At 41.4% G+C, this 24,695-nt stretch overlaps 9 protein-coding genes across 9 annotated transcripts; 2 read left to right on the top strand and 7 right to left on the bottom strand.

Annotated features, from left to right (window-relative positions):
• Nucleotides 1–380: 380 nt before the first annotated feature.
• Nucleotides 381–3,149, bottom strand: SS1G_12078 (hypothetical protein; the record flags this gene model as incomplete). The annotated part of the gene is made up of 1 exon (XM_001586999.1): nt 381–3,149. One exon carries the CDS (start codon nt 3,147–3,149, stop codon nt 381–383), a length of 2,769 nt encoding a protein of 922 aa, XP_001587049.1.
• A 474-nt stretch (nt 3,150–3,623) lies between these two features.
• SS1G_12077 (40S ribosomal protein S21) lies at nt 3,624–3,977 on the top strand (the record flags this gene model as incomplete). The annotated part of the gene is made up of 2 exons (XM_001586998.1): nt 3,624–3,655; nt 3,743–3,977. 2 exons carry the CDS (start codon nt 3,624–3,626, stop codon nt 3,975–3,977), a joined length of 267 nt encoding a protein of 88 aa, XP_001587048.1.
• A 2,143-nt stretch (nt 3,978–6,120) lies between these two features.
• Nucleotides 6,121–8,053, bottom strand: SS1G_12076 (hypothetical protein; the record flags this gene model as incomplete). Its single annotated transcript, XM_001586997.1, has 2 exons — nt 6,121–6,150; nt 6,296–8,053. The coding sequence occupies 2 exons, from the start codon at nt 8,051–8,053 to the stop codon at nt 6,121–6,123; spliced, it is 1,788 nt and encodes a 595-aa protein (XP_001587047.1).
• A 1,211-nt stretch (nt 8,054–9,264) lies between these two features.
• On the bottom strand, nt 9,265–10,503 carry SS1G_12075 (hypothetical protein; the record flags this gene model as incomplete). Its single annotated transcript, XM_001586996.1, has 1 exon — nt 9,265–10,503. One exon carries the CDS (start codon nt 10,501–10,503, stop codon nt 9,265–9,267), a length of 1,239 nt encoding a protein of 412 aa, XP_001587046.1.
• Nucleotides 10,504–11,552: 1,049 nt separating this feature from the next.
• On the bottom strand, nt 11,553–12,427 carry SS1G_12074 (hypothetical protein; the record flags this gene model as incomplete). Its single annotated transcript, XM_001586995.1, has 2 exons — nt 11,553–11,740; nt 11,971–12,427. 2 exons carry the CDS (start codon nt 12,425–12,427, stop codon nt 11,553–11,555), a joined length of 645 nt encoding a protein of 214 aa, XP_001587045.1.
• A 373-nt stretch (nt 12,428–12,800) lies between these two features.
• Nucleotides 12,801–13,371, top strand: SS1G_12073 (hypothetical protein; the record flags this gene model as incomplete). The annotated part of the gene is made up of 2 exons (XM_001586994.1): nt 12,801–12,803; nt 12,859–13,371. 2 exons carry the CDS (start codon nt 12,801–12,803, stop codon nt 13,369–13,371), a joined length of 516 nt encoding a protein of 171 aa, XP_001587044.1.
• Nucleotides 13,372–13,848: 477 nt separating this feature from the next.
• On the bottom strand, nt 13,849–15,091 carry SS1G_12072 (hypothetical protein; the record flags this gene model as incomplete). Its single annotated transcript, XM_001586993.1, has 2 exons — nt 13,849–14,863; nt 14,973–15,091. 2 exons carry the CDS (start codon nt 15,089–15,091, stop codon nt 13,849–13,851), a joined length of 1,134 nt encoding a protein of 377 aa, XP_001587043.1.
• Nucleotides 15,092–16,277: 1,186 nt separating this feature from the next.
• SS1G_12071 (predicted protein) lies at nt 16,278–17,509 on the bottom strand (the record flags this gene model as incomplete). Its single annotated transcript, XM_001586992.1, has 4 exons — nt 16,278–16,387; nt 16,578–16,675; nt 16,751–16,995; nt 17,498–17,509. The coding sequence occupies 4 exons, from the start codon at nt 17,507–17,509 to the stop codon at nt 16,278–16,280; spliced, it is 465 nt and encodes a 154-aa protein (XP_001587042.1).
• A 1,465-nt stretch (nt 17,510–18,974) lies between these two features.
• On the bottom strand, nt 18,975–23,858 carry SS1G_12070 (hypothetical protein; the record flags this gene model as incomplete). The annotated part of the gene is made up of 1 exon (XM_001586991.1): nt 18,975–23,858. One exon carries the CDS (start codon nt 23,856–23,858, stop codon nt 18,975–18,977), a length of 4,884 nt encoding a protein of 1,627 aa, XP_001587041.1.
• Nucleotides 23,859–24,695: the final 837 nt, after the last annotated feature.

The following is a 24,695-nucleotide window of genomic DNA, read 5'->3' as shown; positions in this document are numbered from 1 at the left end:
TATTCATTAGTCTCCATCCAGCATGAATATATGTCAATATAGTACTCTTCAAAAATAAATCACTGGCAATTTTTATGACAAAGACAAATCGCCTCTGAATAATTTCTTAAATATATACCATCGCGTAATATATTTTTCAACTCATCTTCCAGATAGCAATATGTCACGAAGACGATATAAATAATAAATTTAAAATCCGAAACCTGATTGTTATCACAACTAATTACTCTCCAATGATAAGATACATACCCAGCAGCAGCAACAATCCCCCTCATTCATCATAACAATATATGTATATTTACACAAAACAGGGTATCTAAACCACAACCTAACCAAACAGGCAGAGAACATAAAATAAACAAACTACTTCATCATCATCATCAATATCTACTCCTAGCCCCACCACCTTGATTTTCCTTCCACAAACAACAAATACTCTTACTTTCACACCATTTCTTAACTTCTAATGGAGCTACTTCTTCATCCCAGCCCACTTTACTCAGTGCTCCAGTATTCAACCACGATGCTAGATCTTCTAGAATAATTGGATCATAGAGCAGTATTTTTTCATGCCAGCTTGGATTGAATGGGTCTTGTGAAGGTGGAGCTTTGGTAATTGCAGTGTAGATATGAGTGAAAAGCTGTGCTTGCTGAGCTTCGTCGTCTTGATTATTATCAGGAGATAATTCCAGAGCCTTGGATATTTTTCGAATTTGGGAATCCGATCGCCGTGGTGGTGATGGCGTGATAGGGTGATCAGAGTCGAAAATATCTTCGAGGGGTTGTTTTCCCTTACGGGATTTTTGGGGTGTGCGGATCTTAGAGAGTGGTGTATCACTATCCATTTCTAAGAATGCCACTGTATCTGTCATCTTTGACTTTGCCTTTGATTTGGGTAATGAGGCAGTGGAGGTAGTAACTTTCTTCGCTCGGCCTCGTCGAGGAGAAGGAATGGTGGGCTTAACCTGAGTGGATGAGTCGGCTACATCTTTAGACTTTTCCAACGAATTTTGCGTGATAATTGGAATGTTTCCTTGTAAAACACCCAAGGCTGGACGATTCTGACTTTCATAACACTGAATTAATAAATCAATCATCCTCTTTCGACTTTTGATTTGCTTGAACTTGTACTTTTGAATTTCCCTCGTCAATTGTGGTGTAGTGAATGATTCGTAGTCAGGCATCTTGGAGGCATCGACCTTCTTAGGAGTGGTGCTTTTATCAACCAAAGATTTGGTGCCTTTCTTCTGTGGGAAAACTTTGGAGCTATCCTTCGAGGTATTCTTAGGTTGAGTAGGACTATCCAAAAGTTGAAAATTTATAGATCTCTCAATGGGTCCCGTCTCCCTTAATGGAACTTGAGTAGAAGGGGGTCGGTTATCTTCAATTTCGTCAATATCAAACCAATCATCCTTACCGGGCGTAACTAATGATGAAGGCTTTTGTGATAGCATGATTCTATCTGGCTTCGCAACTGGTGTATGTGCTAAGTCTATTGTCTCAACATCCATCAGATCCCCATGGTTATCACGAGCAGCAATGGACCAAAGATTCCGTTTCGCAGCAACAACAGCTTTTCCTCTCTCGGCTATCTTGGTAGGAGGTGAAACGAAAGGATCATCATAATCATCCAATTCATTAGATGCTTGCATAGCATCATGTAAATCGCGTAGCAATGAAGGAGAGTCTTCTCTTGCCAATTGACTTGAAGTTCCGAACACAAAGTCTTGATTACTAACTTGCTTCATCGCAGATTCTGGAGATAGAAGAATTGGCTCTTCTGCAGAGCCCGTTTTTGACTTTTGCACTCTCTTCATTGGGCTCTTTGACCTCGGCTTTGGCGGTATTTTGAAGCCATTATTTGTGGATCCTTCGGGAGCTGCATGAGGGAAGTATTGGAGTAAAGGCGTGGGCGCATCAAGGAGATTATCATCATCTTCCGCTGTTGCATAAGCAGATGTGGCAAGGTCGGTGAGCGTCCTAGCCTTCTTCTTGACAGCTTTCTCTTTTGTTGTTTTTGAGCCGGGTTCTCTGGGAATATTTGTAGTGACCATCTCAATTAACTTCCTCTTCCTTGTTGCAGCGGCTCCATTGGATACCCCAGAAGATATTCTCTTCTCTATAGAATCCGCCTGGTAACTGCTGTACCCAAAGCTCCCTAATAACTCTGCGAATCCTTTGCTGGTGTCTGATTCTTGAGCTTCTGGACTATCCTCTAGGTCAATTGGAACCTTTGTCGATTTTGGTGGAGTCCAATTCGTTCTTCTCCTGATTGCTTCCACTAAACCAAATCCTTCATCTGCAACTATATCTTCGACGATTGGATTGGGCGCAAAATGTTTGTTACCTGTATCGGCTTTCGAGGTTTCGACTTTGTGGGTATTTGAAGCATTGACGGCGGACTTGGTCACTCTGCCTTTTACCATCTTAGATTGTAAATTTGAGTCCAAATCTGAGTTCTTAGCTCGCGGCTTCCTCACTGCCTTTTCCTTTGGCACCGTTTCAATTCCAGCTTCAACATCGGTCTTCTTCGCCCTAGATTTGCGCGGTACCTTCTCCTTAAGATCCTCCCCTGTAGCGTCAACCGCTTTCTTAGCCCTAGATTTGCGCGGTTTCTTTTCCACAGTCGCCTCTGCAACACTCCCACTCTTTCCTTCTGCATTATCTCCCTTCTTAGCTCTAGGCTTTCGCGGTTTCTTTTCGGCTATAATTTCTGCAGCCTCTCCCACTAACTCATCCACGAAATCCCCAGAAACATCTTTATCCTTCTTTTTTACAGTCTTCCGAGACGCTTTTGCCACCTTCTCAACTGTCCCATCTTCCTTTTTTGGAGCCGTTTTTCGTGGGGCTTTCGGTTTCGCAGATTTCTTCAAATCATTTTCATCTTGCACTGCAGATGTTACAAACGACCGAGCGTTGTCAAATCCTTGAAGAGATCCAGAAGAGGATTCCCTCAACAAAGTGGATGCGCTCGCAAAGATTGTCGCGCCTGTAGGAATAGGTGCAACACTACTACCTTGTCGCAAATTGGAGGCTTTCTTTCCATTGACCATCTTGTCTAAAGAAGGTAAAGGCGGTGAAGATGCAATATGAGAAACCAATCGTCGTGGTGGTGAAGAGGATATAATAAAGACATCTGTGGTAGCCATTTTGATATTATTACTTAGAAACACTATGCGCCGGGCGCGGTTTCCTTTAAACGGAAGGCACGACACAATTGATTGTAGTCTTCACATTGAATATATCTGTGAATGATGTTGTCGTGGTAAATATTAGCAATATTTCAGAGCATATTCATATCATATTGATAATTGATGTTGATGCTAATATTTCGCAGACAGTCTTCACTAATGAATCTCAGACCTTTGTTTACGAATACGAATAAGCAACTCGCGACACTAACTCGAAAAACGCGCCAAGTCACATGATAGCTGTCTCATCAGCCACTTTCTCAAAAGCCACATTGCCTAAGATTTATGGCTAAAACAAAAAGTTCTCGCTTACCAGAAACCCTCATTTCCCAAGCCCCACGAATCTGAATTTCATTCCACCTCCGACGACATCAACGCCAATTAAGAAATCCCTAAAACTTTCTTCTTCTCACCAACCAACAAGTCGCAAAAATGGAAAACGACAAGGGAGAACTCGTTGATCTGTACGTTTTATCCAAATTTCGATCTGCGATCAATTGCATCGTTGGAATATCTTCAAAAATGGATGCTAACCTTTAATTCTTATACAGTTACGTTCCACGTAAATGCAGCGCAACCAACCGTATCATCAAGGCCAAGGACCACGGATCCGTTCAAATCTCCATCGCAAAGGTTGATGAGAATGGACGCGCTACCGGCGAGAACCAAGTTTATGCTCTCTGCGGTTTCATCAGAGCTATGGGAGAGAGTGATGATTCTTTGAACAGATTGGCCCAACGTGATGGTTTGTTGAAGAACGTCTGGAGCGGTCAATCCCAAAGATAAATTCGCACTTTTCGGTTCTTTCGGTAGGATTTCCTCGATTCGATACGATTTTCGAAATTATAAATGTTTGGATTTGGACTGATTGGTTTTGAATAGATTTGGCAATTTTTAGCTGGGATACCTGGGAAGGATGGGATTGAAGAAGTGGAGGATGTACATCTAGTGAAGGAAGAATGAGCTTTATGGCCATCATACTGAGATAGTCACTTCACATTTGTGATTACGAATCAACGACACATTCACATCCAACAAATATACTTTCTTCTTTTTTGTGCTGGTGATCGTTATGCGAACCTGGACTTCTCATTTCAACACAGCGTTTTCACGATCCTTGGCGGCTTTTCGAAACTTCTCGGACCACACTTCAAAGTGATATATGTTCGAGGAGTCAGATTGCTATTTTGATGGTTTACTTAACCCATTTAGCAGGATAAGCCGGAGAAAGATAATTATACTGGCCTTCTGATGAGCTGTGACGTTAGAGCATCTCGTTGGAGCACAGATACGGGTCGGACATTTTTCTTTTTTAGAGAATAATTACGGAGGTTTCTTTTACCAACGATTAATGATGTAGAATGACGAGTGTCTCCTAGTAGGGATCTAGGCGATCTGCAAAACTCACGACTGAGTGGTTTCGAGGATTTGATATAGTGGTAACACTACTAACATTGCATGATCCTTATGTTTCGACAACTTGGATTGCAAGTTAAGACCCTGCCAAATGATGAAAATTCCTTGCTCTTTTCGATAATCCATATATTTCTATCAATGAAGCCCAGGCTTTCGAGAAGTGAGCACAGGAGAATGGCATTACCTACATAGGTGTTTAGAAATACGCATTTGTATTTATAGTAGCAATTAAGAAATTTACCTTTATCTTACCCTCACCTATGCTTTCATTGCATGAAATTGCAGAATTGCACCGCAAAAGCTCTTCGATGACAGGTTCTCTGATATTTACCAAAATACAATAAGCATAGACATCTTATATTCTAGCCCACAACATCTTATCACTGCGAAGCTTAAAATTTAATTCAATCTACCAATAATCCGAAATCCTAAGCTCTCCCACACTCAGTAGAAACAAATATCAGTATAAAATCCTCTTCCTCCTCTTTTCTTCTAATTAGATTATGAGAACTTAATATTTCAGAACCATTGCTTCATCTACTAATTAATCACGTCCTCATCTGACCAATTATTCAACCTGCAGGCTGTAGAGTATATCACACCACCATCCACACTTTTCCTCATAATTGCTGGAAACGTATACGTATGTAGAAAGTAGATAAATATTGATTATATTTCTTAGGGATGAATCTTATTATCTGGTTAAAGTGAGTGAGTGAGTGTGATGATAATAGATAGAGACGGGGATTATTGATCTGGTAATTCTTGTAATTAAGATTATAATCTCCAATTAGCTCTCAGATATCAATATATCAAATTCAATCTTGTATGTAATCTTATGATAGGTTATCTAGTGTGAGAGGAAGGAGGGAGGGAGGGGTATATTTATAATACCTACTTGAGGTTAACATTTGAGGGCTAGAAAGTTGAAAAGTTGAAAGTAGTGGGTGGGGTTGTTGATGAGATATCAATGTTAACGAATATAAGAGAAATATATATATATGAATTTGAGATTGAGATTAAAATCGAGGGAGAAATATATGAATAGTAAAACTAGTATGGATGTAAATTATAAATACAAATATAAATTAGTATTACTTGGTATAAGAATACGTCTCAAAATTCAAATCACCAGATCAGTATATCTAGAAATTTGTAAGTATAGTAAGTAAATAAATAAATAATCAGATTTTATTATATCATATTATATTTATATTTGACAATACAAAACTGGTACAGAGACCTTCTTTTTGTTTTTAAAGGATTGATTGAATATTTATATTCTTAAAACTATATCTTGAAAAATCCATAGAAATATTTAGTTATCCATCCATCTGGTTTATTTTTTTAATAGAGGAGGGGTTGCTATTTGAGGTTGGAGGTTGTTGAATTAGCTTGAGTGAGTGAGTACGCTAGTGAACTTTTAAAATAGACCGGTGAATGTGAATATGTTCATCAAATTCCATGAAATGTACAATGATAACCACAGCTACATCTACAACTACAGCTAATCTTACAAACCCTGGACTGCTAAGATAACTACCTATCTCTTGCGCATCCAATTCACACAAACTATACACATCTCCATCCCCATCCCATCCTTATACCTTCCAACCTAAAACCCAAACCTACCCACTCCCCTTACCCAACCCCTCCTTATACCTCGCCAAACACCTCTCCCTACTAACCTTATGTTCAACAATCCTCTCGGGATACCCATTCTTCCTCGCCACCCCGGCAGCCACCTTATCCCCAAACGGCTCATGAATAAACTTCCCCTTCACCGACTTCAACTCCGGAACCCATTTCCGAATAAACTCCCCCTCAGCATCAAACTTCTCACTCTGAAGCAGGGGATTAAAAATGCGAAAATACGGCTGCGGATCCACCCCCGTACTGGCACAGAATCCCCATCCTCCGTTATTACTCGCGAAATCCCCATCAATTAAATGTTCCATGAAGAATCGCTCGCCCATTCTCCAATCGATGAGCAAATGTTTTGCGAGGAATGATCCGACGATCATGCGACATCGGTTATGCATATATCCGCAATGCTTCAATTGACGCATCGCGGCATCGACAATGGGATATCCTGTTTTTCCTTCCGTCCAGGCTTGGAAATGCGTATTGTTGTATTCCCATGTTATGTTGGTGTATTCAGGTTTGAAGGGTTTGTTCATGCAGACGTAGGGCCAGTGCACTAATACGTGTTTGTAGAAGTCTCGCCATGCGACTTCGGATATCCAGGTTTGGATTCCTTGGTATCCCGCATTTAACTTCTTGGTATTGTTGTGATCGCGTGCGGTACGGATAGCTGTTCGTGCGCTGAGGGTTCCAGATGCGAAATGTACTGATAGGGAGGAAGTTGAATTTAAGTTGGGAAAGTTTCGATGTTCTTCATACTTGTTTATTTTTTCATCGGCGAATTTCGAAAGTCGTTCTTGTGCTGCATGTTCACCAGCTGGCCACATAGAATGAAATCTTTTCTTCTCTTCATCCGTTAAAGATTTATTCGCTGGTGCATCCGGAATTTTCGTCTCGAATAATTTTGCGAATTTCTCTCGTGCACTCGCAGGATTTTTCCCCGGAGCATCGAATAAATCCAAAAGATCCGAATTCTCATGAACATGAGCTATCCACGCCTTAAACCAAGGAGTATAAACCGAATATTGTTTTCCCTGTCCACTCCTCAATTCCCCAGGACGAACCACACAAGTATCATGAAGTACATCCATAGCAATTCCCCTCTCAGCACAGTCTCTCACCATCCTAGCTTCCCGTCTCAACTCGTCAACTTCATATTCCATATTTGCATATAAATGACTCGCGCCCCATTCCCCCAATAACTCCAGAATCCTCCCCTCAACACCCTTTCTCTTCTCCACCGTCTCAACATAAAGCGGAACATCCAATTCCGCCAAATCCCTCTTCAAAATCTCCAACGTCCTCAATATAAAATCAACCCTAACCGGCGCCGTTAAATGCGCCTCAAAATCCTGCGGACTGATAATATACATCGCAACAAGCGGAACACCTTTCTCCTTCGCCTTTTCACTCGCCATCCACAACGCCGTATTATCACGAGTACGTAAATCGCATTTAAACCAATGTACCACACAATCCTTGGCATCTATTTTCTCCCTCTCTTTTTTGGTATCCGCAAGCGCGGAATGCAAAAGTTCGATAGGTCGCGCTAATTCATTATTATTATATGCGACAGCTCTCGGATTACACATTTCATGCGGATAGTATTTCCGCAGCACAATGCCATTTTCCTCTGCTTCCTTAGCACTATGATGCGGTTGTCGTAATTCAGATAAATCGTAATCTTCATCGCTGACTTTTGCTTTTTTCGTGGTGCTGCCATTGACATGACCAATTGGTTCGGGAGTAGAACTTGCCTTGCGTTTTCCTGCCGCTGCCGCTGCTGCTTTTCTCGTAGACATGCTGAGGATTTGAGATGTGGAAAAGGATCTTAATGTTCCAGGATGTAGGATGATTTGTTTTCTTTTCAATCCGGAGAAACAGAAACTACCTTGAAGTCGTTTGGGAAATTTATATCTAGCAGAAATGAAAAACATTAAACTTAATTTGAGAAATTCAACTCAATATGTACATCTGCACATCTAATCTGAACCCTAAATAAATAAAAAGAAGTAAAAGAAAGAAATTCCTCCACCATCAATTTCAAACCCGAGTACGAGTCAAGTTCAACGCGGCCAACGCGTTAAGCTCTTTCTTTACCTTTTCTTGCTTTCTTCCTTTCTTTCTTTACCTCTCTCCATCTTACCATACCGAAGCTTAACCCTCAAAGATGTCTCGATCCAAGTCAACGACGTCACAATGATGCGAATCGGAGGCAAAAATTTAAATTTACTTAACCTTATCCGGATTGGTGGATGTTAGTTTAATGCCTGTACTAGATAAGCGATATATATCTTTAACTAGCATCGATCTACTGCTTAGTTTACAGGGAAACATAAAGTGATTTTTGTTAAGAATTATATTATTACTCATACAAATAATTAAATAAATCTATCTTTTTTATATTTTATTCTTTTATATCCAATCTTTTAAAATCACCAGGGGTACAAGTATATACTACACATCCACCGATCCAACATTTTATATATATACATCGGAGTCTCAAAACATCAATCAATAACCCATCAACCCATCAACCCATCAACCCATCAACCCACTCCCAAAATCACATCTAGTATATTCATTCATAAATATAAGACTTAATCTTAATCTTAATCTTACAGTTATTGATGGGGGCAAGCCCCCAAACCCCCTTTGCTCGCTGCGCTCGAAGGTTTCCTTAGATAGTAATCTTACCTTGGATCATATTCACAGGGAAAATTACATACGGCTGCAGGTATTATATCAAATGGATTTACTGATACTGATACTGATGTTGATGCTGATGCTATGAAAAATGTAAATATCCAACTCCTATTCCAACTCCAACTCCAACTAAACATCGGTATCTACAATGAACCAACAATCGGACAAGCAGCCTACCCAAAAAAATCAAAAGGATCCGCTTCGCTCTTCAAACATCATGGTTATGCTCGCATACAAGCAAAATGCCAAAATCCCAATCCGACGCACGCTATGCAATATGTGAAAACGACACTCTAAACTCATCATCTCATCTCGCACCAAACACCCCCTTCATCCTTCTAACCAACTCCCTACCCATCTCATTTCTTCCCTCCCTAGTTCTTCCAACCGCATCTCTATTCTCATATGCTCTTCTCAAAAGATATTTCATGCATTCCCCTGTAGTACCCCAAGTCAAATATTTATAAGCCTTTGGAATATCCGTCTTCAAATGCAAGATATCTTTTCCCCCTTTCGTGCCACCCGTCAGCTCATTAATACCGCCATGAACCATAACGTTAGAATCATCAGAAGATTTGAGAGATTCAGCTAATTTCCCTTCAGCCACAAGTTCACAAGATACTTCATCAGCCATTCCTTGAAGTTGAGCATAGCAGAGTTCAATTCGATCTTCTCCTTTCTCGGCTTGTTCTGTACGAATGACCTGAGCCTTGCGAACTGATTCCAAATTATGTCCTGCAAGTACCAAATCCACAGCTTGGAATCCTTTCTCTCCACTTTCGGGTTGGAGAACCGAGTTAGGGGTTTGACGAATAAGTGCCTCGGCAATCCCATCATAACATTCATCGGTTCCTTGTTTAGTGTCATGAATTAACTCCCTCGGATCCGAACCCATATATGCACCTCTGACTAATTTCACACCGAGTGTAAAATTCTCTTTTTGTGCAATTGCCATGTGGTGCGCGACAACTTGAGGACAAGCTTTGAGATATGCTTGATAAGTACCATAGATAACCGCTCCTCCTTTGCCTGGTTTGTTGTATCTCTTCATGTATTTCAAAGTCCAAAGATCGATTCCAGCCTGTACAGCAGCATGTTCAGCATCAAATGCTAATTTAACACCTCGCTCAGCACTCAAAGCGCAAATGTCATCGATGGCTTTTTTAAGGCTGTCGTGGCAAACTCCTTGTTTCTCTAAAGCTTGTAATGCTAAACTTCCTGCTCCGGTAACTTTGATGGATACGAAATCCCCTGGCTCGGCTAGTCTAACGGTCGCTAATGTACCTTCTGCCCATGGTAAAACTTCATTTTTGACGCATTTCTCAACATCGATATTTGCTCCTGGTGATTTCTCTACTTCGCGGGCATAGCAAAGGAATACACCTTTGAAACCAAGATCTTTAATACCGCGAACAGTCCTTTGAACTTCAGCGTGATTTTCTCCAGCGCAAAACTGTTTGTAAAATGTATTTTTGAGAAAGAATCGCAAGATGGGATTTCGATCGGGTGAAAGAATAGGATTTTGAGAATGTGCGAGAATGGTCATTATTTTTAAGGATGGACCAAGAAGTAGCTATCAGCGACAGTTAGGAAGTGTTTCTAATGGGAATTTAATGACGAGACTTCAGATAAAACTTACAGGAGAAGAAGAAATAGTATTAATAGCCAATGATCTTATAACATTACTGAGAGGTAATATGGAAAGAGGACTGATCTTCGGCATAGTCGCTGGTTTTGAAGTTGACTTCGAATCGGTATGTATTGGTTGTAGAACTTCTGTTGCAGATGAGGCTGGATTTCCAGTGTATGTAGATTGTAGAGGTGAGGTTTTGGAAGATAATCTTCTATAGTTCGAAGGAGCAACCAAAAAGGATCTTTTCGAGCAGATTAAAGCTTTCCGTGATATCAAGTTCGACATGATCGAAAGGGAATGGGGTTTAAACTTGTGAGCAAACACAACTCAATGTTTCTCTTTCTGTTGTTCGCTTCCCCTGCTTTGCGCAATGAATATTGGTTGATATCCGGACGGTATCTACAAACAAGTTGAAGGGAAAAAGAAGAAGAAGAAATCCGGACTGACAAGAAATAAATAGTAAATGAGAATTAGAAGGAATCCAAAGAAAACGAAGAAAAACAATAGCGAAATCGGAGTTTAGCTGAATAGTATCAAATAAATCCAAGGTAGATAGAGGGGATGAATATTCCTGAAGCTTATCGGTACCAACAAGCCGGCGACAACCATGAGATCAAAGCTTATCGTCTCATATCCACTACAAATTTGATGAATCTGATTGGTTCTTTTAATAATCCATAAATGCTTGTTGTGACTTATCGAATTCTTAAACCGAAGAAAAGCGATGTAGGTACCGGTACTTTGGATGCACAGTGCACACTAAGAAAAACTTATCAATGCCGATGTTGTAGAGGTTAGTCTGTAAACTGTCGGATATATATTAGATCAGAATCAAATAACGAGATGATAAATTGAAGGGGTAACAAAATGAAGAGAATAATGAGTCTTGTCTGTCATTTGAATGATTAAATGGATATAATTACCATCTGATTTTCCATTTAATTTCTTACTCTTACCATTCTTCATATTGTCGTCCTTTCATATCTCGATTCTTCTTTTTCCCCTCTTCTTCCAGCTCCCATTAAGAAATCCACATATCCCAATCTTCTTCCTCTTGCATAACCAACCGCATCTTGTACCAATCCATATCCTATACCAAATGCTAATCCTGTTTTAGCTGTTCTAGCTGCTGTAGTTATCGGGAAACGATCTAGAAAGAAGAGTCGAATTAGTATTAATATTGATATTAATATCGATATTTCATCTTGTCGTATTGATCTGCCATCTGCATGCATATCTACCAATGCTCATCATCTCATGCGCGGGGAATGAGGCAACGCAACAAAAAAAGCATTTGATCATATTTACCATCATCACCACATCTCCACACCCAATCACAGCACAAACTCCCAAAGAATGTACAAATCAAAAGTAACTCACTCCATAAACTAAAACCCCCCGCAACACTCAAACTCGCAACCACAGTATTAAGCACATCCTTCCTCCCCCTCCACCTATCACACATATCCTCAATGGCCAACAAACCAGCCGTCCAAAAAGCAATCCTAGAACCCATCTTCAACCCCTCCTTCACTCCCCCAAGCCCAGTATGATAATTCTTGCTCTTGTGATATAAATACCAACCCGTAGGGGAAGTAGGTAATCGATGAGCATTTTCGGCTCGAAATCGTAAAGCGGCCGTTTTTGACCCGTGGGATATTCCAAGTGCCATGCCGCAGACGAAAGATATCGATGTGCAGAGGGGAAGACGCGCGCCGTAGGGAATAGACATGCGGGAATCAAGTTTGAGGGCTTCGTGCTGTTGTTTGCGCCAGGCTTTCATTTGGATTTCGAGAAGTTCTTCGTCGGTTGGAGGAGGGTTGATAGAGGGATCCATGATTTATGGATTGGTTTATTGATTTATTGATTAAATGAATGATTTTGAAGAGTCGAATGGTTTGATATGCTGTATTAGTCGTGAAATTGTATGATATCGTACAAGGCTGAAGATTGAGAATTACTCTTTTGATGGTCAGCTGTTTTCGCGAATGTCATCGCGTCGCAAAAGAAATTCTATAAGGTTAACTGGTGCTTGTTCGTCAATTCCGCCTACTTACATAGTATATACATTCATTGATAAATCTTACAAAGAAATAAATTACAACACAACACAACCACAAATACCAACGACATAGACAAACATCATCCTATCCAATAGATCACTTTACCACCTCTCGACCCAAACGATCAATCAAACAACCAAAATCAAAATGGTAAATAACCACCCCTCTTCCAACCACACCCCCCAAAATCTAACAAGCAAACCAGCCTCCCAAAAGAAACTCCAGCACCTCCACCCTCCAAAACCCCTCAGACCTAACCCTCCTCTTCAAACACACAACGCACACAATCCTCCTCCTCGTACCCACCACCCAACCCTTCACCCAAATCCTCACAAGCCTCCTCTTCGTCCTCCAAGAACGATACCCGGACGGTCTCAACCCACCCAGCACATCCACAACCACCACCCAAACCAACCGCAAAACTCCCCTCCCAAGTTCAATCCAAGATATAGCACTAGGTATTCCGCTCGATCTGTACGAGCCTAAAAAAGGATGGTCAGAGTTACAGTTGGGATTAGGTGATACGCCTGAGTCGTTGGGGTTGAAAGAGGGAGGATTGGTTGCGTTTAGGTTTTTGGCGGGGGATTCTGAGGGGGACTTTGAGGTGCAGTGGCCGAGTTATGAGGAGTATGGGGAGGGTGAAGATGGGGATGAGGATGCAGGGGAGAGGATGGTGGGTGGTGGTGGTAGTGGGGAGGAGGAGGAAGATGAGCTTTAGGATGAAAAGGAACAAAGGTACTAAATTTGAGGGGGATGATTAATGTACGGAGAAGGATTGAAATGGGCATGATGGGAGTTGGGCAGTTGGACATGAATCTATTGGTCCGGTTTGAGGACTGTTTTGGCGTTATGGGCATGCAACTTCGAGGGACACTTGACTGCGAATAGTACAAGGGAAGGATCATGATTGATGCTAGACACATGGTGATGTTGAGATGCATGGCTTCTCTTTTCATGATGGCTGTGATGAACTTGTAGCTTGATATCGCGATTCGATGGCTATTGAAACCATAAAAGTGTATTCGGTACCTTTCAACTATTATCCAAAGGATTAAAATGTAAAATCATACTAGGGGAAGTCATTCTGTCATGTTCCCGTTAGTCTAATTGCTACAATATGTATATCAACCAACATATACAAGCCACTTCTTCCAACATCTCAACGTAATGTACAATGTGCAGCTCTCACAACCTCTCACAACTTAGCCCCTCCCGCTTTCTCCGCTTCCACCCTCCCCCTTCTCTCCTCCTCCAAAACCTCCTTCCGTCCCCTAACCTCCACATCCCTCGGTCCCTCCTTCAAAAACCTAACAAGCATAACCTTCGTCGCATCTCCAATTCTGCCCTCCCCCTCCAATTCCGGTCCCTGCCTATCCAACCCCAAAACCACTCTTCCGTCACTCCTTCTCATCCCCATCCCAATCGGACTCATAACTTTCTCACCCCACTCCACTCTCATTCCATCCCCTCCATCTCCCTTTAAAAATTCCAAAACCCGTTCCCTCTGCCCCTTTAACTCATCTCTGGAGAACCTTTTTCCCTCATCTGGTTTAGTCAAAAACGGAACCAAAAGATTCATCAAGTAAAATTGAGGCGGGAAAAGAATAATTTCATTCTTTCTCGCCTTTTTTAACCAATCTTCACAATATCCAAATTCGGCAGCCGTATGTTCGATTCCTCCATCGTCTCTTGGTATTTGCACCATTTTTTCTTTTTCTCCAATACCCGTCTCAGCGTCTAGAGGTAGGAAATATAAATACATTTGCGTTGTAAATCTTTTCGGTAAATTACTTGGTGTAATCCAGCGGGTAAAAGGGAGAAGATTAGCTGTATCGATTTCCCCGCCTATTTCTTGGACCCAGGAAGTGAATTTTGTGTTCTTGGAATGAATTTCTTTGCGGGCTTTTTCGCGCTCCGAAGACGGGATTTCTAGTAATAAATCATCTGGCTCTTTATCATTTCTCTGTGCTTCATTATCCTGAGAAGCACGAGCTAAAAGTATCCCGCATTCTTCGAAACATTCTCGGATGGCTCCTATTCTATAAACTTCGGAATCTCTATGTCGAGAAGGAGATGAAGGGGGTGGAATGGGTGATTCATGATAGGGATCAAGGTTTCCACCTGGAAAGACGTGGGCCGATGGAAAGGCACTGGAGGTTCGAATACGGTGAAGGAGAAGGATTTGGTTTTGAGGTGAGATGAGGAGGATACTAGAGTGGAAGAATGGGTTAATTTGGGATTGAAGTGAAAGTGGTAGGGCAAGGAATATCGAGAACGGAGGAGAATAGAATGGGGTGTGATCGAAGAGAAAGTATATACCTTGAACTAGGCTGAGGGACAGCAATTGGCTTTTTAGATTTTATATCTGCTTTTGGACTGCTGGTAGATGACATGTATTGTTTTTCCAAATCGGATTTTGATGGCTGAGATGGTGCCATAATTCTACTTCCTATTCTTGGTCGTTTAAAAGATCCTATATTTTGTCTAGATGTATGTATCCTTGCCCGGTGAAAGCATCTAAAACTTGGTATTATCGTTACTGTTCTGGATGCGAGATGTTTGGGTCTGATAAGTTTGTATATGAATATGGATACCGATGTAAATGAAGATGTAGAGTATAAATGTCTTAGAGTCATTGACTTTCCTAGTTTCGAGATGGAGAATCGGACCTAGGACTACATGTAAAGGGGTAGCTAGTGAGTGAGTGAGCTTCACGTGTTTTGATGGTTGAGTGGGAGGTTGAAGATGCTTTTGCGAAATCTGGGGAAGCTTGATGAGCCGAGGTTTGTGGATTAGTGGTCAGTGCTTATAACCTTGGCTGGAGATGATGCTCCAACTGTACATGCGTTTGTATAACAGGCATTTATTAATTATACATTGGATATTTATAAATTTATTATTGATAAAACAGTTTATCATCTAGTTGGGATTATTTCGCCTCGGCAGATAAATACTAGAGTAGAACCAGATCATGTCAATAGTAGTTATTACTCCCCTTTTCGAGCCGAGACAACCCCCAAGATCTTATGAATGAACATGCAGCTTCTTACCATCATTTGACCAACGACTAATTAATTTTTTATACAAACTATCCTTTCTATACAGAGATTTAGAATCAATCTCATATGTTCTGTCAGTATAAGCTTAAAGTTCTGTGGATGTTTCCACTGTATTAGTTCAAACAAAGTATCAAACTACATATCAATCTACTCCAAATCCCAATCAGAAACTTTCTTGCAAACCCATCAGCGCATTCCATCACTTCCTTAATATTTCCAAGAGAAAAGTCAACTGCAGAAACAAAACAGGCCCAACCTGCACCATGCAGTCAATACCCCTCTCTTCTACTTCCCAAAACCCGAGATAACAAGCACAAAACCAAAATAAAAAAAAAGAAAAAAAAAAAAAACACCAGACATCGACATCCCAAGCCCTTCCTTCCCACAACCCACAGCCCAAAAACCACCAACCACCCTCCCTCTCATATCCTTCTCCCCTTCGTCTCTTCCTCAATCAACGATATCCCACCCCCTCATAATCCCCCTCCTCTCCCGTCCGAACTCCTCAATCCAGAATCTCGTCTGATGCAAAACCCACATGTACATAATCATCCCCACAACAACTTTACAAACTAATACCAAATAATCCGTCGATTCGTGGAGAGAAGAGGGATGGTGGTAGTAATGGTGTACAGCCCAGAGGAATACCGTTGATATAGCTCCGGAGATTATGAGCTTGGAGGTGATGGTTAGTTAGTTGGGTGTTCTTTAATGCAGAGGAGTAAAGAGATAGGAGATAGGAGAGCAGTCAGGGTGAAGGGAATGTGGGGGATGGAAAAATGTGAAATATTATGAAATACATAAATAGTAAGCATAAGCCTAGTTTCAGAAGTCATATCTTTTATCGCCGCGGTATATTTCTCACTCATCTCATGACGCATGTTCCCCATACTCTTAGGATGTTGATTTCCAGGAATCGACTGAAGGTGATGAATTTGCGCAAGATGAGAGGCTCGAAATTTACTATATTCTCAGCATCAGTGTCTTACTTTCAGATTGAGAGGTAGGGCAAAATGACGAAGAGATAGATGTACATACGTCTTTTGATCCTTGACATAAATACGATTCTGGATGATTTTCGCAATATTTCTAGTTTTTTCTTCCCATGCTATGGTGTAAGTTTCTTCAACTCCTTCAAGCTTTTTCTCGTGATGCATATGAAAGTATGAAATAAGTATTACTATAACGAAGATAACGTAAGTGACAGGAGCCCAGAAGTAGTCAGAGGAGCGAAATCGGCTGAGCATGACGAGAATATGGGTGATTGGAATTGTTACAAAACCCTAGATCCTTTGTTAGCACAGAGTCAAGACTGTTGGTAACAGTGAAGGGGACTAGCGAGATGAGAAGGAGTAAATACCCAGAGAAGAATCTGCGCAAATTTATGGCTTATAGATGAACTGTGGTATGCTTTTTCCTGCAGATATTCAGTTGAGAGAATATATTCATTTTCGATCGACTTGTTTTCGGACGCTTCGGGCAGCGTGGTAGTTTGAGCCTAGAGTGTGGATAAAGTAAGTACTTGTTGCAAACTGGGTAAAATGAGCCAAATAATGGGAGATGTACTGAATGTGATGTCCTTACTACTTCTGGGTATGCCTTTGGTTTTATTGAAAAATTTGTTGCGAACAAGGTGTTAAATATGGAGATGTATGATAACATTTTGTATGTAGTCGCTTATCAAGTTGTCGGGTAGTAGACCATCAACAGTGAGCAGTTAAATAGGTGGATATGAAGTAGACTTCTATTGAACACTCAAAGCTCCAGCAGAAAAATTCATCTTACAAGTTCAAACATGTTTTTGACTTCTTTTTATGCAATTTCACCTAAGCTGAGCTTGTAGTCTTTGTACTGTGTATCATGCTAAAACCTTAGGTATCTTATCATGTATGGATTCAAGTGCATTGTAGTTCCTTATAGAAGGGAGGTGAAGCACAACACTTGAAGACCTTTATGACTCTATCAAAGTCTCTTTCCTTCTCTTTCTTCAACATCAACCCTGAAACCAAGCATCGAACGACTATTCAACAGTGCAGATTTTTAAGTACCTAGATAATATCGATGCAAAATTATAAAGAATAAAGTAGTACCGAAAATCTAATAATATTGAATATTTTCCCCTGTGCCAAGAGTTCCCCCTTACTCGGGCATTTTTTACGCGAGATTTAGACCTGGTGGACACAATAATGAGGTGAACAGCTCCTTCACCCAATGAAATAATACATGACTGTCTATCGAACCACTCAGAAAAGAACCTGGATAACTTAACAATCGACAAGGAAGATTCCCTACGAATCGATAAGCATCTTCAACCCTCCAGGCCATACTCAACTACCCTACATACTTAGGTACTAGCAGCAGTAAATAAAACCCAATTAACATCCTAAAGAACTGCATCAAATCAAGCAATATAATTCTAAGACTAGAAGGTATCATATCAATTCTTCCATCATTTACCATTTTATTAACTTACTGTTTCGACTACAAACCCCTTGTTTTTCTTCTGAGGAGAAACTCATTCACTCCAGTTCCACATACTTCTCTTGGGTACTTCTCCTTTTCTCGAAATATCTTTCTCCGCCATCATAACCCTCCACCACCCCTTCTTCCCCCCAATTAAGAAAAAATCCCATCAAAACCACCAATCAAAACTCCACCTCCCGCCTCCCCTTCCCTTGATCTTCCAAATCCTTCCCATCCATCATCCATCATCCATCATCCATCATATATTTCTAAGATTACATTTCACCACCACTACATCCACAACTTAAGATCCCACAACATCTACTAATATCCAAGACCAACTAATTAACTCTTATCGCCTTCTTTTCGCTTCTTTTACCTCTTACAATCAAACAAACCTAAAATATCACATATCACATATCATATCTCATCTCGTTATAAATCTCCTCGGTAAACATTAACCACAAGACAGCGAAGTGAGTGCAATCCACCGCTCTAGTTGCACAATGACTACCATCAGAAAAAAACAGTATACAGTAAAAGGGTTGAAGTTTCACGGAGAGTCAGAGATAAACACTAACTAAGCAAATATATCATTTCTATTACATCTACCATAATCATTATCTATGTGTGAAGAACTCCATCCGATGCTATCATATCCCGTGTACTATGGTATCGATGGTATATATATATATCTCTAAGACTCTGCTCCACAACTCCCCTCTATTCCTTCTTTACACTCTCCTTTCTCCTCCCACAACACCAAAAATCTATTCCTTCTTCCCCCTTCTCAACTTCATCAAACCCCAAGCCGCTTCTTCTCCTTAGGCGGTGCATAATTCTCCTCCTCTATATTATGTTTCCCAACAATCGTCAAGAAAACCTGATCTAACGTTGTCGGACTGACCGAATAATGTTCTAAGCCCAATTTTTCCCTCTCATCCTCTAATTTCATTATCAAAGATCCTATCCCCGTGTCTCGTAATTTAGTTCCATAATTACCTTCGCCAAGGCTGCTAATTTCATCATCGTCTGATTCTATATGCAATTTCTCTCCTTGATGCTTTGGAACATCAGAATAACTCGAAATCGGAACTGAGAAGCGCATTTGCCCGTGGAAAGTTTTATCTTCAATAATCGCATTCCGGAAATTATCATCGATCCAAGCTCTTAATTTCAGTATCTCATCGTCTGTCGTGTGAGGAGCACTTTTGAGAACCAAATGAACGTAATAAGCACCACCAAACTTGCTCCTCAAGTGATCAGAAGTTCCCATTGCCAACATCCTTTTTGCCATGATACCTGCACGATCAGCCAATGCATCTGCTTCCTCCATACTATGCGTTGTAAGCAAAAGTGAACGACCCGGGACAACGGAAGCGAGGGTTTTCCACATAATTCTCTTTGAAGCTGCATCCATACCGGACGACGGCTCGTCAAGAAGTAGTACAGTCGGGTTACCGATCAGCGCGATGCCGAGAGATAACTTTCGTTTATTGCCGCCGGAAAGTTTAGTTGCCATGCGAGAAGCAAAAGCTTGGAGACCAACAGCTTGAAGAACAGCTTGGACGTTATGCTCAATAGCTGGAACACCCCTAACGCGTGCATAAAAGGTAAGATGCTCCAGGACAGTCATTTGATCCATAGCATCAAATTGAGGACAGACTCCCAGATGAGCTCTTGCATCTGCGCGATGTCTATTAATTTCGATATTCTCCACAAAAATATTTCCTCCATTCCTGCTCGGTTGTATATCGCCACGGATTAAAGATATCGTTGTAGATTTTCCGGCACCATTCGGTCCTAGGAGTGCAAATACTTCACCACGCTTTATTCCAAATGTCATATTTTCGACTGCTGTTACAGAGCCGAAATTCTTAGTCAGGTGAAGGACTCGAAGACCATCATTTGATGAGTTCACTCTGACAAGTTCTTCCGCAATTTCTTCATCTGCAGGCATTTCATTTCCGGCGACTGCGGTAGATGACTTGCGATGCCTTCGGAACCAAGCGACGATAGAGCCACTATCATACCAGAGGAGAATGGCAAAAAGAGCAAAAGTCTGGAGGATTAGATACAATATCGGTCCGCCATATTGTAGAATTCCACCAGGGTAAGGCGCCAATTCTTCGCCAGAACAAGTAGTAGAAAATAGATTCAATGCAATGAATAATGCTCGTATTAGACTTCCCATTGGCGTGAAAACACTAATAACGAAATGCACGACAATGAGCGTTGAATCGATTTCGTTAATTGGAGCGTAGGTCAATGTGCAAAGATACCCGACTAAGTAAATGAGAAACATGACGGCTTGTCCAGCAGCTGCAAACGCAAATGCGGAAAGTTGTGTGCTGGCAAAAAGTGACACGACGTATGACAACAAAATTGAAGCCAAACCGAAAAGCACAAATATGATGAATAAATAGCCAACATGGTACCAGACTGAAGACGCGGCCGCAAAGATTATGACACTCAATGCACTTGAGATGAGAACGAGGATAAAGTCGAAGGCTACATATGAGAGCCATAATGGGAGTGAGCGAACACCATTAGAGTATTGGAGGCCTCGAATATTTCTGGTTCTTTCGACAGTAGGATACAAGGAGAAGAATCCTGGGTAGGCGGACATCGCAAGACCAAAGTAGACGACAAGCTGTAATGACTTGCCCGTTGATGGTGCCCATGGAATATCGAATTGTGAATATTGTGTAGCGATAGTCATATTAGTGAGCAATATATCCATAACATTCTGACCCCATACAGCATTATAGATCTGGCCATTTCCTTTGTAGGCAAGTGTGGTTTGCGAACCACTGTTATCAAGGAAAAAGCCCGCCGGGGTGACATTGGCAAAATTTTGACCAATGTAATTATTGAACTGAGGTAAAGTATCGACTAGATGTGTGTGATTTTGAATTTGATCTTGGGTAGGGAACAACCCAAATAATAAAGGTTCAAACAACGAAGTAAGTACTCCCGTCGTGAACCTTGAGGAAGGTCCAACAACAAGATCATACCTGCCAACCGCGAAGAGATTTTCCGAGTCAGAAATGGAGACTCGATCTGTTGGCGTACAGCCGGCACCTTTATATCCTTTTAGGAAAAGGGTTACAAGACCAGCTGCAATGATGGGCAGAAGTAGAGCAGCAATGTAGGGCAGGTAATTTCGTCGGAGAACAGTCAGCCTCTTCCTAAACAAGACCCACGCTTGACGAAAGAACCCGATGTTTTGACCTGTATAAAGCTCCAATGCTGGACGCTCATGTGTGCTGACCACGGCGAGTTTGTCAACAGGCCCCTTTTCTTTCCCAGATTGTTCGTTGTCAGATGACAAGTTTTTTAGGATAAGGCTCTCTTCGCTTTCAGCTCTAATCTCATCCGCTAATTGTAGAAATACATCTTCTATCGTAGGACCGGATAACTGGTATTCTGTGATGTTCTCTCCTTCGAGACGCTTGATAATTTGTGCGGCTTGTTTGGAGGTTGGAGCTACATAAGTCATTTGACCAAACGATGCGTGTTGATTTACGCCCTCAACCTGCGGGGGTTCTTTGTGTTCGTGGCCAATAGGAAGATTTATGCGATAACCACCTCCTAACTTCTCTTTCAACTCCACAGAAGAACCTTCGGCTCGAAGGGTACCCTTAGACAGTATTGCAATACGATCGGCAAGAAGATCCGCTTCGTCAAGGAAATGTGTTGTCAAAATGATCGTTCGTGAGCCTCTTTCAGCTAGGAGAATATCCCAGATCTTTCTTCTACTCAAGGGATCCAGCCCACTACTTACTTCATCCACACAACACACTGAGCTTCCCCCAGTGAACATCATTCCTAGCTGAAGCTTTCGTTTTTGGCCACCAGACAAAGTTTTAGATTTTGCTCCGATTTTTCGATCCAAGTCGATTGCTGTAATCAGTTCCCCGAGAGTCGCCTTGCTATCCCGCGGACCCGTCGATTTGATATTGTTAAAGATGCGTATATGCTCTTCTACTGTAAGCTCATCCCAAAGCACATTCTTCTGCGGAGCAATCCCCAATCCTCCAGTTCCATCAACTGTAATATTTCCACTGGTAACAGTATTTAATCCTGCAATGGCATCAAGGGTGGTACTTTTTCCGGATCCATTAGCACCAAGAAGGACAAGGATTTGACCTTTGTTAGCGGTCAAGCTTAGATCGTTGACGGCGACGACAGTAGCCTTCGGAATCTTGGTAAATCCAGCAGTCTTGAGTCGAAACCAATTTGGTTTGTAGTGTTTCGTGAAATTCTGCAATCTAACGGTCTCCACGGTATTGGATCCAAGTGATTGTGCATGCTTTTCGGAGCCTTGACCAACCACGGACCGCCCCTTAGACGTCGTCCCAAAGAGGTAGCGTTCCACTAAAGCCCCCAGAATTGGATAGACAAGTATTTGAATGATCAAGAATACCCATAGAGCAATTCCTGGTAGCGACCATGGATTGTTTGGAGCGGCTTGTACAAGATTGGTGCCAATATTTTGCCTCTCATAACGAGCCATGAAAACCAAGAAAAATACATAATTACACGGAGCGAAGAGTAAACTCAAAATAGCCACAGTTCCAGAACTTGACACATCAAGGACCTGAACAAGGACACCAAGTAGGAGTGTGATGATTGCAAGACTGATGCCGCTAAGTTGAGCTTTCTTGAAAAATGCTGCGCCTAGAATGGAGAATGATGTGAGAGAAAGACCAGCCAAAACATGAAATATGATTACAATAGCCATAGAAGTTTGGGCGAAGACTCCTACCCCTAAAACCACAGCCATGATAATCCATCCTGGTATGTAAATGATATCAAAAGCTAGATGATATGAGACTATCCTAGCTACTTGGGGCTCCCATCTTCGTAAATTGGGCATCATAGCTTCTAATAATTGTGACATTCCAAGTTCTCGCTCGGAAGCAATGAAGCCAGTCAGATGATATGTGACTCCAACCATACCAATCAAGAAAGCGACACCTAGTATATTGATAATAGCAGATTGATAGTTTGTTCGAATTGCAGTTTCGCGTTGCTTTTGTGTTTGACTAGTGTATGGATATTCGTGAACGGTGGTGGGTAAAGCAGTCTGATCAATTGTTGTGTTTCTCGAGGCGATCGCAAAATCAACGGCGCGCTGCAGTGGCAGAAGGAAGAGCTCGGCATCATTTGTGTCCTTTGTAACATCAATTTCCGTGCCAAAGGCGCCGTCGGCACGCATGGTGTAGTTCCATATTCCTCCTGTTCCTTCTGATGGAGAAGAATTGAAAACAATGGCACCATAACAGGATGTAGCTCCTCTTAAGGTACTTTTACAGATATCCAGGAGTTCCGCCTCAGTGGTCAAACGTTGCACCTTTGCTCCAACACCTTCGGCCTGCGAAGCTAATGCAGCAATAACACCATCGATATCTCCACCAGTTAAGCCATTATTTACAAACGCCAAAGTGTTTCGTCCACCAGTCGCGGCTTTCAGCCCTTCTGGTAATGATCGTATGGTGTGGCTCGAGCCAATACCGTAAGTCGAAGGAGGTATGAATAGATTTCTAGCATAACTAAGAAATATGATTAATGCGACTGGGAGTATGAATGTGCGTATCGAGGTGCTAAACGTATGTCGATTGAGTGTGATGAGGAGATTCTTTCCCGTCAAAGTTCGTATTTGGCGGAGCAATCCCATAGTGGCGATGGGAGCCTTTTGATCGATGAATTAGATAGATGTACTGAAGCGCATGCTGTGTGTGAGAACGCGCGTCGAGGATATTATATTGCAGTGATAGCAGGAGAAGTGACTTTATTATACCGCCTCGGTCGAAAGAATGCGGGTAGCCTCGTATTTTGTTGTCAAGTCGTCATGTAATGTCCAGAATCAAGTCCAAGATGCCAAGCAAAGACAAAGGAAGGCTGTGTTAAACAAGACGCGGGTGATTATCACGGCCAAGATAGATGAGATGTTGCGAGGTAGTAATGAATGGATTGTAGTATATAGAAGAGCAATAGATACAAATTTTTTATGTAGAGACAGAAAGACGGGGAACGATTTGGAACCAAAACAGTTAGAAACGGCAGCGGCAAGATTTTGTTCAATACTACTTAAAATAGTAGGAAGAACGGAAGAAGAAAAAGACCAAAATACGAAACCAAATCTCAATCAAAAATTCCCATAGCGACAATGAGAACTCGGCACCAAGAAATCGGGACCGAAATGAACAAATACGGAAGGAGAGTTAAGTAAGAATTATGGGATGTGGAAGGTGGAAATGGCAGGATTAGTAATGAGGAATGCATGAAATTCGAATAGGAAATTAATTATTGTCCAATCAAAATCGTTGAATATTGATCTTTTAAACGGTGCGTCACATCCACTATAGAAAGCCACAGGATATTTTCTTTGATTCAGCCACTTCATCCGAGTCATTACGTTATCCATATTCATCGAAATGTATCCAATTCATCACCATTTTTCACAATCATCATCAGGTCGGTGACATCTAGATAGGTATGTATATACCACTTC

This window comes from Sclerotinia sclerotiorum, genomic scaffold (genome assembly GCF_000146945.2).
Source record: "Sclerotinia sclerotiorum 1980 UF-70 scaffold_19 genomic scaffold, whole genome shotgun sequence".
NCBI lineage: Eukaryota > Fungi > Ascomycota > Leotiomycetes > Helotiales > Sclerotiniaceae > Sclerotinia > Sclerotinia sclerotiorum.
Note: the sequence above shows the minus strand (reverse complement) of the source record. Positions and strands in the feature narration are given on the sequence as shown.